General features: G+C 42.4%; 1 protein-coding gene across 3 annotated transcripts in view; it reads left to right on the plus strand.

The window, feature by feature from the left end:
- Window positions 1–12,288, plus strand: part of SLC17A8 (solute carrier family 17 member 8) — a gene marked incomplete at both ends in the record, with an annotated part of 58,601 nt that overhangs the window by 16,427 nt on the left and 29,886 nt on the right. For 2 of the 3 annotated variants that reach the window (XM_079715635.1, XM_079715636.1), the window contains 2 exons: window positions 1,852–2,104; window positions 10,451–10,569. In XM_079715635.1, the coding sequence (XP_079571761.1) occupies window positions 1,852–2,104; window positions 10,451–10,569 (372 nt within the window). Of the gene's footprint in view, window positions 1–1,851; window positions 2,109–10,450; window positions 10,570–12,288 lie in introns of all 3 variants that reach the window. The other variant, XM_079715634.1, reaches the window with a different exon arrangement.

A 12,288-nucleotide genomic window follows, 5' to 3' on the forward strand; every position in this document is an offset into this window, starting at 1 on the left:
AGGAAAAATAATTGATTAAGTATGGGGGTAGGGATTTCCTTGAGTAGATGAGAGGCAATGAGATCTAGTGCCCAGAGAGAGAGGTTGGCCTTAGCTAGAAGCATGGACAATCGTAGAAAAAAGGTAGAACAGATTAGCATAAATGCAGGTAGGTAGATAGGTACACAGGGAGGTTGCTGAAGTTCTCTTCTGATTACTTCCATATTCTTGCACATTTATTAAGCTACCACTCTGAGCTCACACATTGAAAATGAAAGCTCTTTTTCCTGTTTTACTATTGCTCTTCACCTTGATTTCAACAAAACCTACATCATCCAGCAATTATAGCTGCTTGTGTATGTGTCTTTCTTTCCAAACAGCCTAAGAACTGAAGAAGGGCAGAGACCATGTCCCTTCTTTATTGTTCCCAAACACTCAGCACAGTGCCTGTCACACAGTAGGCACTCAATAAATATTTGATGAACTGGATTAAATCCAGTACATTTGCTTCTCTCTACATGTGCTTTAACCCCATTTGCTTGAGTCATAAAAAGCTACCAAGATTATCTCTTCTGTGAATTGGTGGGCAAATTATTTGTGTTTCAGTCTGGTCTGTATTAGCTATTAGTGAATATGATACTCAGGAAAACGTATAAGCTTTGCTTATTTTTACAAAGACTTGGAACTTAATTGGGCATCCTCAGAAGGGTTACAATATGTGAGAGGATGCATACAGCTCCTTTTATAATTGACAGATTGTGTTGTTTGCCCAATTACTCTTTTCTTTAAAGAAGAGAGTAAATTTACTGTAATAGACATACCATAATCTGAATTTAGAGAACTCAGTGAGAAATCCTACCATCTGGTCAAAAATTGTCAGAGAATCACCTCCTTAGAAGAACCACCTAAGGAAGAAAGGATACACAACCAGTTGGTTGTGTGCTGTGATAGAAAATGTGTCTCCCTACCTCCATCTAGTATTTTATTAAGACTTAGAAAAAGAGGAAGAAAGAAAAACATCCGCATTAATTTTCTCCTGTATATCTTTTTAGCAAGCTTCAAGTGACATTAATATTAAGGTCAAACATAATAGTTAGCTGGGTCATGCAATGTGGATGAAGTCTATGGATACTCTTTCAGCAGGAAGTTCAGTAAACCATATATATATATTTTTTTAATTTATTTATTTATTTTTGGCTGGGTTGGGTCTTCGTTGCTGTGCGTGGGCTTTCTCTAGTTGCGGTGAGTGAGGGCTACTCTTCATTGTGGTGCGCGGGCTTCTCAATGTGGTGGCTTCTCTTTGTTGCCGAGCACGGGCTGTAGGTGCATGGGCTTCAGTAGTTGTGGCATGCAGGCTAAGTAGTTGTGGTGCATGGGCTCTAGAGCACAGGCTCAGTAGTTGTGGGACACGGGTTCAGTTGCTCCATGGCATGTGGGATCTTCCTGGTCCAGGGCTTGAACCCATGTCCCCTGCATTGGCAGGCGGATTCTTAACCACTGCGTCACCAGGGAAGTCCCAAGCATATTGTTGAGGACACAAACTCTGGACTTGGGCTTGCATCCCACCATAGATGACTTAGCTTCCTCATGTATAAAAGGAAAAGATAACACGATCTACTTCATGTGGTTGTTATGAGATTAAAACAATTTAATGCCTATAAGGGTGCAATATGATATCCAGAATATCAGTAATTTTAGCCATTGTAATTTATTTTAGTAATAATGATGATGATGACATTAAAAAATGCAGGCTGCATCCTACTCTGGGTTTCCTTTTTTCTTTCTTGGTACACTTTTTCTTTTTCTGTAGTACACTTTGTTTTTTTCTGTAATCCTGGTCTTTCTTCTCTGCCCATTCTTTTTCCACTGTAGGAAAATTGATGGGACCAGTGAGGAAGAAGGTAACATTGAGCTGAATGAAGAAGGAAGGCCAGTGCAGACGTCCACGCAGAGCCCTCCACTCTGTGACTGCCACTGCTGTGGCCTCCCCAAGCGCTACATCATTGCCATCATGAGCGGGCTGGGATTCTGCATTTCCTTTGGGATTCGGTGTAACCTTGGAGTTGCCATTGTGGAAATGGTCAACAACAACACTATATATGTTGATGGAAAACCGGAAATTCAGGTCAGTGTCTGTCTATGGTGAGAGTTCTTTCGGCCATGGATGTATTAATGTTTTAAATTCTTAAAATAAAACACATAGGATTATAAAGGAAACTCATCATTTTAAAATACAGATATAGGTCTTCCCTGGTGGCGCAGTGGTTAAGAATCTGCCTACCAATGCAGGGGACATGGGTTCGAGCCCTGGTCCGGGAAGATCCCACATGCCATGGAGCAACTAAGCCAGTGAGCCACAACTACTGAGCCTGCGCTCTAGAGCCCGCAAGCCACAACTACTGAGCCTGCATGCCACAACTACTGAAGCCCGTTCACCTAGAGCCCGTGCTGTGCAACAAGAGAAGCCACCGCAATGAGAAGCCCGCACACCACAATGAAGAGTAGTCCCCGCTTGCCACAACTAGAGAAAAGCCTGCGCGCAGCAACGAAGAACCAATGCAGCCAAAAATAAAATAAATAAAATAAATAAATAAATAAAATAAAGCAAAAACATAAAATAAAATACAGATACCAAAATATTTAAAAATCGAATTTGTGGGCTTCCCTGGTGGCGCAGTGGTTGGGAGTCCGCCTGCCGATGCAGGGGACACGGGTTCGTGCCCCGGTCTGGGAAGATCCCACATGCCGCGGAGCGGCTGGGCCCGTGAGCCATGGCCACTGAGCCTGTGCTCCGGAGCCTGTGCTCCGCAAGGGGAGAGGCCACAACAGTGAGAGGCCCGCCTACCGCAAAAAAAAAAAAAAAAAAAAAAAAAAAAAAAATCGAATTTGTGATATAGAAGCACATGGGCTTCTTTATGATCATGTCAGACGACAAACTCTAGCAATGGGTCTAATAATTACTGTAATTTTGAAGTCTGAAGGAGAAGCAATAGTTTGAGATAGCAGCAACAACCATCATGTGATACGAACATATTTATAAATTCCACTAGTAACAGAGTCACAGGTACTGATAAATGACTGGGGTTTGTTTCCTACATTCATAGTTACAGGAAATGCTAAAGTTTAGTTAGTGGAAATAAAGATGCTGGTTTTTCCCCATTCAAGTTCATAGACCAACATGGTTCCATCCACGGACTCCAGGTTAAGAAACCCCGGTAGAAAGGTAAAGCATGGGGCAAGCATCAAGAGAAGGAAGCAGCAAGTAAAGTGGGGTTAGGTCTTGCAGAGCCTGGTAAGCCATGAGGGGAGATAGGGGTAGGCTTTAAGCAAAGAAGTGGTATGGTCAAATCCATGCTCCAGAACAATCACTGTCCAGCCAGTCATCTCCCAATGGATTGGGATTGGAGTGAGTGGAAGCAGAAGGCCCAGTTCAAAGGCTGTTGTAGTCATAAGCACTTAAATGTTTTAAGCACTCTGATGTCACTTAAATAGTATTGTTTTTATGAATCACTGGAAAGATAAAATCTGGTTTGTTTTTTAAATGGTAGGCCTAGAGAAATATTGAAATTATGGGAGAATAAAACGAAAATATATGCCCAGTGGATACCCAACATATACGTGTTTCATTGTATTGAATACACACACAGGAGTGACACATGTGGAAATCCATCTGTTTGCAGAGAGACATCTAATAGTTCTCTGGTCCCTGCCCATATTTGGGGAAACATTTATTTGTTTATTTATTTTTAAAATTTATTTATTTTATTTATTTTTGGCTGTGTTGGGTCTTCGTTGCTGCGTGCGGGCTTTCTCTAGTTGCGGCAAGCGGGGTCTACTCTTCGTTGCGGTATGCAGGCTTCTCATTGCAGTGGCTTCTCTTGTTGCAGAGCACGGTCTCTAGGCGCATGGGCTTCAGTAGTTGTGGCACACAGGCTCAATAGTTGTGGCTCACAGGCTCAGTAGTTGTGGCTCACGGGCTCTAGAGCGCACGCTCAGTAGTTGCAATGCACGCGTTTAGCTGCTCCGCAGCATGTGGGATCTTCCCGGACCAGGGCTTGAACCCATGTCCCCTGCATTGGTAGGCAGATTCTTTTTTTTAATTTATTTTTATTTATTTATTTTTGTCTGTGTTGGGTCTTTGTTGCTGCGCGCAGGCTTTCTCTAGTTGTGGCGAGTGGGGGCTACTCTCCGTTGCGGTGCATGGGCTTCTCACTGCGGTGGCTTCTCTTGTTGCGGAGCATGGGCTCTAGAGCACATGGGCTTCAGTAGTTCTGGCACATGGGCTCAGTAGTTGTGGCTCATGGTCTCTAGAGCACAGGCTCAGTAGTTATGGCGCATGATCTTAGCTGCTCCGCAGCACGTGGGATCTTCCTGGACCAGGGCTCGAACCCGTGTCCCCTGCACTGGCAGGCGGATTCTTAACCACTGTGCCACCAGGGAAGCCCGGTAGGCGGATTCTTAACCACTCTGCCACCAGGGAAGCCCGGTAGGCAGATTCTTAACCACTGCCCCACCAGGGGAGCCCCGGGGAAATATTTAGATCAGAATTTTCCAAACTGGTGTCTGGAAATCATTGTTCTGTAGGCTGTGCTGTAAAGAAGGTGTCTTATGAACTGGGAGCCTTTACTGTGTTGTGTCCTATGAGAATCTCCAAAAGGGAGTGTGGTGTGCATTGTTTCCTGGACTTGATTGCAGAATGCTTTCTTTCATGCCACATGTGTTTCTTGACAGAAACTGTTCCAGCATTACCTGGAACAGTTTCTGTCAAGCACTGGTTTAGGAAAATTTGATTTCAATTCATTAAAAAGAAGTCTTTAGTTGGCCGGCAGATTTTTTGTTTTTTTTTCCTTTTCTTTTTAGCTAAGAGATTATTCTGCCAGAACAAAAGGGTACCATGGAGATTCTTCTAACCATTCTATTTTTGATGCCACAGCTGAATCTGTTTTAAAAGGATATCCTGATTGTTTATTTTGAGGCGGGGAGGGAGGGCAGTAGAGGTGTGAGGGAGCATGTCATGCATTTTAAAAATAAAGAATGATGTATATTAGTGAGGTTTCAGGTGTGTATCACATGCATTCTGGCAGCCTTTTGTGAGCAAGGGCAGCTAATTAAACTTGTCTGCTGAGGCCCGCATCAAAATGATATGCTAGTTTGCAGTTGTTTGTTGCCTGAAAAGATAGGCCTAGGTCAACAGAATTTGCTTGGAGGTATATGGAAAAGACATTTTGATAAACTTAAGGAACAATGCTGTGCGTGCTCTCTAGTTTCTATGGTTTTGCCCTCTGGAGTCTTAGAGAAACTGATTAAGATCTAAAATATGCTTTACATCATTTTCCCTGGCCTTATAAGTAGGAGTTTAGTAGCATTTCAGAAGTTCCAATTTATAGCAGGCCATTTCTCTCGTATCCAAATAGAACAAAGCTTAGATATCATCTGAGCATGTTCAGCCCGATGACAAAGATTTCACTAAGTGTATTACAAAAAGCTCTCAATGGCTGGTATATTTGTTTGGTTGGTCTTATGGGAGAAAAACTAGATATTTTGCACTGAGATATTTTAAAATCTTCATTTTCAGCAGAGGGAGAGAAGTAAGCAGTGTGAATTGGTAGGTCTTGCAAATAAATGGCATATATTCTATTAGTGGTATAAAGGGTAGATTTAGTTGATGTGTGAGTAATCATTTTTAGTTTAACAATCATGAGTTTTAAAACACGTGAATCACTTAGAACAGTGTCTGGCATGTGGTGAGCAATAAATAACTAAAGTTTGAGCAACTTTGAGATTGGTTCCCATTACCCTCAGGAAAAACCCAAACTCCCTTCTCATGAATCATGAGCCCTGTAGGGTTAAGAAGAATTGGGCTTTGGAATTGGCCAGGCATGGTTTCAGACTTGACTCTGTTGTTTATTAGCTCTGGGATCTTGAGCAAGTTGCCCTTCTGTCTTGGTCAGGGATTGCTGGTTGCAAGGAATAGAATTGCAGGGAAACCAGCTGAAGTTAAGAAGGAAATTACAGTGGGGCTATAGGGGATCTCACGAAAGTGATGGGCAGAAAGCAAATCTGCTGTGTATGTTTGTGCAGTCTGCACCCTGGACAGGGGAGCCCAGCCTGAGGTGGGACTAAAATCCAGGCTGTACCTTACTGTGGGGAGGAAAAGGAGCCAGGAAGGGCGGAGTGGAGCTGGACCTCATGGGAACTAGGAAATGCTTAGCTTAGTCTCCAACTTGCTTGCTGTGCAGTGTCTTGCATCTGCTGCTCTCTGAGTCTGCTCCATTCTCCCAGGTCTCTCCATGGACTGTTGTTTTTGTTTTTTCCCTTTCTTTTTTTAAAAGAAATTTATTTATTTATTTTTGGCTCCATCGGGTCTTAGTTGCTGCACACAGGCTCTTTGTTGCGGCGCACGGGCTTCTCTCTAGTTGTGCCGCGTGGGTTACCGAACACGTGGGCTCAGTAGTTGCATTGCATGGACTTAGTTACCCCACGGCATGTGGCATCTCAGTTCCCCGACCAGGGATCGAACCTGTGTCCCCTGCATTGGAAGGCGGATTCTTAACCACTGGACCACCAGGGAAGTTCTTTCTTTTTCTTTAACCATGGCTTCTCACTGCCCTCCAAAGCTGAAGTTCTTTGAGCCGTTGCCTTGCTGAGGAGCTGACTTACTTGGCCCTGACTCCAGTGGGACTTGTTTCAATTCAAGTGTTCAGTATTGTCTAACTAGAATCTCTGGGTTCAGATTAGAGAGAGAGAGAGAGAGAGAGGGTGAGTGAGAGAGAGAGAGAGAGAGAGACAGGTGGGCTGAGTCCAACCCATGCCTTGGCTCCCTCTACTCAGGTGTCCAGTCACAGGGGAGAGGCCCATGGCTCTGGGGGAGGAAGAGAATCCTCTTAGAAGGAAACGTGTGTAGGGGGCCAGGAACTGGCATTTCTAGCAATTCTTTGCTAATCCTCATTGCCTTATTGTGAAATGGGAATAAAAGGTCTGCTTTACAGATCAAATGAGATAATCTGGCACCAATTTATTAAAGACCTATATTACTTTCCTAAGGCTACTGTAACAAATTACCACAAACACGGTGGCTTAAAACAATAGGAACTTAGTCTCTCATATCCGGGGAGACCAGAAGTCCGAATCAAAGTGTCAGCAGGTCCACACTTCCTCCAAAGGCTCTAGGGGAGGATCCTTCCTTGCTTCTTCCAGCTTCTGGTGGCTCCAGGTGTTCCTTGGCTTGTGGCAGCATCACTCCAATCTCTGCTTCCGTCTTCACATGGCCTTCTTTCTGTGTACCTTCTCTTATGTCTCAAATCTCCCCCTGCCCTTCTCTTGCAAGGACACGTCATTGGATTTAGGGCCCAGCTAGATGATCCAGGAAAACGCATCTCAAGATCCTTGACTTTATCACATCAGCAAAACCTTTTCTCGAATAAGGCAGCATTCATAGATTCTGGAGATTTTGTGCATATATCGTTTGGGGCCCTTTTTTCAGCCTAACACAGTACCTGACACAGTGCTTGGCTTATAATAATAGCTCAGACATGAGGCCATTATGATTGTAATGGGCTCAAGAGATAATGAAAGTCAGTTCTCCGCAGGCACAAGTGCTCTTCTTCAGGTATCATTTCTCCAATGGACAGAAGCACCCTCTCGTCAGAGAGAAAGACATGAGCAAGGGACAAGGTGATTGACAGTTAGCTGCTGGTTGAAGTGGATCCCTCTCTCTTGGATCCTTGGATTCTTGGGGCATTCTGTGACTCAAGGCAAAGAAGTCCAGTCTCTACTTCTCAGTGAGAAAGTCAAGTCTCCGCAGCAATGGAAAGAATATAGTTTTTTTGGGTCAAGTAGGTAAGAGGGCTTGGTCTTGGCTCTCTTTATAACTGGTTGTATGACCTTGGGCAAGTAAATTAATCTCTCTAAGCTTCAATTTCCTCTTCTATAAAAAATGAGATAATAATAGTTACCTCTACTTGTTGTAAGGATTAGAAGAGGAAACACATGGAAAGTGACTTAAAATCATGACCCTCTTCACTCAGTGCTTCCCTCTGTCTTTGAGTAAAAGCCAAGGTCCTTATGATGAGTTAAAGGGCCCTTCATCATTTGAACCTCTCTTATTTTTATTTATTTATTTATTTATTTATTTTTTGCGGTACGCGGGCCTCTCACTGCTGTGGCCTCTCCCATTGCGGAGCACAGGCTCCGGACGTGCAGGCCCAGTGGCCATGGCTCATGGGCCCAGCCGCTCCGCGGCATGTGGGATCCTCCCCGACCGGGGCACGAACCCGTGTCCCCTGCATCGGCAGGCAGACCCTCAACCACTGTGCCACCAGGGAAGCCCTGAACCTCTCTTATTTTAATGCCTATTATCCTTTTCTTCACGTTTACCCTCTAGCTCTACTGACATCTTGCCATTCCTCTAACACACAAGACGCAACCTTACCTCAGGGCCTTTGCACTTGCTATTTCTCTGCCTGGAAAGCTTTCTTTTCAGATAATGAACAGCATGACTTGCTCCCTTTCTTCCTTTAGGACTTTACTCAACAATCTCACTGAAGCCTCACTGAAGCCTTTCCTGGCCACTCTATCTAAAATTTCACCCTACTTCATTCCTACACAACATTTCTGTCCCCTTCTCTGCTTTATTTTTTTCTTCTTATCACTGATCACCATCTAACATAGTATGCACTTGTATACCTTCTGCCATCCCCACTGGCATCTTTGTGAAAGTAGCAATTACTGTCATTGTTCACTGCTGTATCCCCAGTGCCTAGAACAATGTGTGGCATGAAGTAGCATGAAATAAAAATTTGGTAAGCTGGTTTGAATGAGTGATTGTTAGTCCCATTTTACTCTTGAGCTTCAACTTCCTAATCTGAAAAGTGGGAACTACAGTACAGAGCACAGGCCAATGTTACCTGGACTGTGATCTCCTCAAGGCAAAGGCAATGCTTGTTTGAGTTTGTATTTTTACTGTCTATCACCTGACCTGGCACACAGGAGGCATGAGGTGCATGTTGAATAAATGAGCAAATTATTATATAACAATTTGTGGGAAAATAAACTGTGATGAAAATTTATGAGATGTCGGGGACATCCCTGGTGGTCCAGTGGTTAAGACTCTGCACTCCCAATGCAGGGGGCCTGGGTTCGATCCCTGATCGGGGAACTAGATCCTGCATGCATGCCGCAACTAAGTGTTTGCATACTGCAACTAAGAGGCCTGCAGGCTGCAACTAAGATCCTGCATGCTGCAACGAAGACCCGGTGCAGCCTAAATAAATATATAAATAATTTTTTTTTTAAAGAAAATTTATGAGATGTAGTATGTTGATAATTAAGAACCCTTACTCCGTAATAGGAACATCTTGCATTTTGATATCAATGCTTTACAAAGCCATTCGTTTATTCATTCATTTGGCAAATCTTTATTTGCCCCTTCTACATTACAGGCATTTGTTTCAGGTACTAAGGCTATAAAGTCAAAAGGACATGGCTGCCACCTTAGAGTTACTCGCCACCCCATGTGGGAAGTGGACATGTGAAGGGCAAGTTTGAGAACAGTGTGAGTGCCATGGCTGCAAGAACAGAGGTCTGTGGACCCAGCCTAGGAAAATGACCACTTCAGTTCAGGGCAGTTGAGGAGCTTCCTCAGAGGAGGGATATTTGTAGGGAGCCTGAAAAGGATGAGTTACTATGGCTGGGGAAGAAAGTGAGGAAAGGCTCTCTAACCCTCAAGAATCACATTTTCAATGACCTAAGAGTTGTGGAAGGGTATTTTGTTGTTATCATCGTCATCACCATAACAACAATAATGGCTGCTAACACTTATTGAGACTACACTATATTCCAGGCATTATCCTAATGTGTTAAATGCAAAATCTCTAAGCAGAGGGATAACCTACTAGAAATATTTATGGTGTTTATCCCCACACATACTATAGGGAGGTAGAATAGGTTTTATTATCCTCATTATGAAACGAGAGACTTAAGACTCTCATTCCCTTTGTGCTGTCACTAAACTGGTATCTGAATAACCTAGTAAAACACCTAATAAACCTAGAATTTATTTTTTGTTCCCTTTGCAAGTTGTTTTATTTTCTTCCTAGCACTCATCATTATTCTGTGTGTATATATATATATACACATATACATATATATATAATATACACACACGTACATGTATATATGTACACACATATACATATACATATATATATGCACATATACATGTATATCTATTTTTTTCTTTTTTAAAATTTGTACATAATCTCTCCTTTCTATCACTAGAACTTGAGGTCAGTGACAGCCAGGACTTTGTTTTGTCCTATATCCCAAACACACAAGAGGCCCTCCATAAAATATTCTTTGAATAAAGGAGGGAAGGAAAGACCTCATGGCATTATTGTGTAGGATGATCAATGAATAATTATGGTCAAGTGTTTTCTTCCAAACACAACTGTATCTGATTTCTCGTTTCCAGACAGCACAATTTAACTGGGATCCAGAGACGGTGGGCCTTATCCATGGATCTTTTTTCTGGGGTTATATTGTGACACAAATTCCAGGTGGTTTCATTTCAAATAAGTTTGCTGCTAACAGGTAAGATGAATTGATATCACATGAGTGCTGCACAGATCATAATATGGCTTTGTACTCTTATAAAATCTGCGTAATTGGCTCTCAATTTAGGGGTACAGAATGAAAGATAGAAGCCATTCCTAAGGATGTGATTCACAGACATTGATCTTATATGATCCTGTTCTTAAGAGTCTCTTTTTGTTTACTTTTTTGTCTAATCTAATCTATCTTGCAATTCTTTAAATGATTATGTAATAAAAAGATCAATTGCATCCGAGTCAGGAGAAACCGTTCCTGGACCCTAAGTAACTCACTTGGTGACCTCTACTGGGTTCCTTTTTTCTCTGGGCCTCAGTTTCTTCATCTGTGAAATGAAACGGATTAGATTGTGTTTGAGTTGCCTTTGACCAATGACATTCTGTGATGCTCTGTACTATGTTAATATCGTCCTGTTCCATACAAGTTTTGTCATGTGAGTAGGAGGGGCTAGTCTCTAGATTGCAAGATGTCTTTAATGCCCTTGAGATTCTATGGTAGGTGTTTGAGCAATTAAAAGTGGGTCCAAGATAAAATGAGCTGCTTCAAGGAGTAGTAAGTTCTCTGTCACTAAAGGTATTCAAGCAGAAATGATGGCCACTTGGGGGAGATATAGTAGGTATATGTACCAGAAAAGGAGTGTACTAATTATTTCCAAGTCTCTTCTAATTGTAATTGACTTTACATATGTGGATTTTGTGAAGTGTATACTTTATAAAGCAGTGTTTTTCAAACTCTAAAACAGAGCTCATTAGATAGTAATAAAATCAATAGTGATTTACCAATGACCATTTTCTAAAAAAAAGAGGGAGAAATAGAAGAAAAGGTAATCAAATAGAATAAAATAGAATAGAAACTATCTTAGCTCATTGCACATTTAAGTATTGATTTTTGAAACTTGTTTCGGTTACATTTGTGTATATCAGTGTGTTGAGTTGCAGTATAAAATATATTTTGTTTTATGGGTCAAGGACAAAAAAGTTTGAAAGTCATCTTGTATAAGCATGACTCATATTTACTTATGTCCTTGTGTAGTTTGTGTCCTTTATTGTCACTTACCTGTTGTATTCTTCTTAAAAAGTGATAAAATATTGGTTCTTATGGTCTCTGGGGTTACTACGTACACTTCTGCCCTAAGAAGAAATAACATATAAAATGATTTCGCAGCATGTAAAAAGGGCTGAAGCATCACTAACACGTGTGAGAAAGGAAGAAAATGCTGCCGGCTCTCTTTTCCCAGGACACTCCTGTCCAGGCAGGGAGGAGAAGGCACACGGTACTTGGCAGAGAGCTGGGGGCTAAGACAGGTACACAGCCTGTCTTGTGCTTGGCCGGTCCCAGGACACAGCATGCTTCTCAGGTAGTCAGTATCCCCATCTGGTAAAGTGAGAGCAGAATTGGGAAGCAGGAGACACTACCCAAATGTGCAGAAGTCATGAGGTAATGGTCAGAATGGATCAGTTGGGTAGAACCAAGAAGAATGGTGGGTCTCCAGCAAGCTTACCTCATGCTGGTCAATCTCCAGCTTCAGGATCTCATCTAGGCAGGACATCCCTGTACTGCCCCAAACCTTCCCATGATTGGTCCAGGGACTGGAGCTTGGGAATCAAAGCAGCCCAACAGTCTAGCTTGGAACACACCAGATCTTAACACAACATCTATTTCTCTTTCCATTAATTTCTATAGTGATCTTCTATAAACTGT

The sequence above is a fragment of the Hyperoodon ampullatus genome (genome assembly GCF_949752795.1).
Source record: "Hyperoodon ampullatus genome assembly, chromosome: 11".
In the NCBI taxonomy this organism is placed as follows: Eukaryota; Metazoa; Chordata; class Mammalia; order Artiodactyla; family Ziphiidae; genus Hyperoodon; species Hyperoodon ampullatus.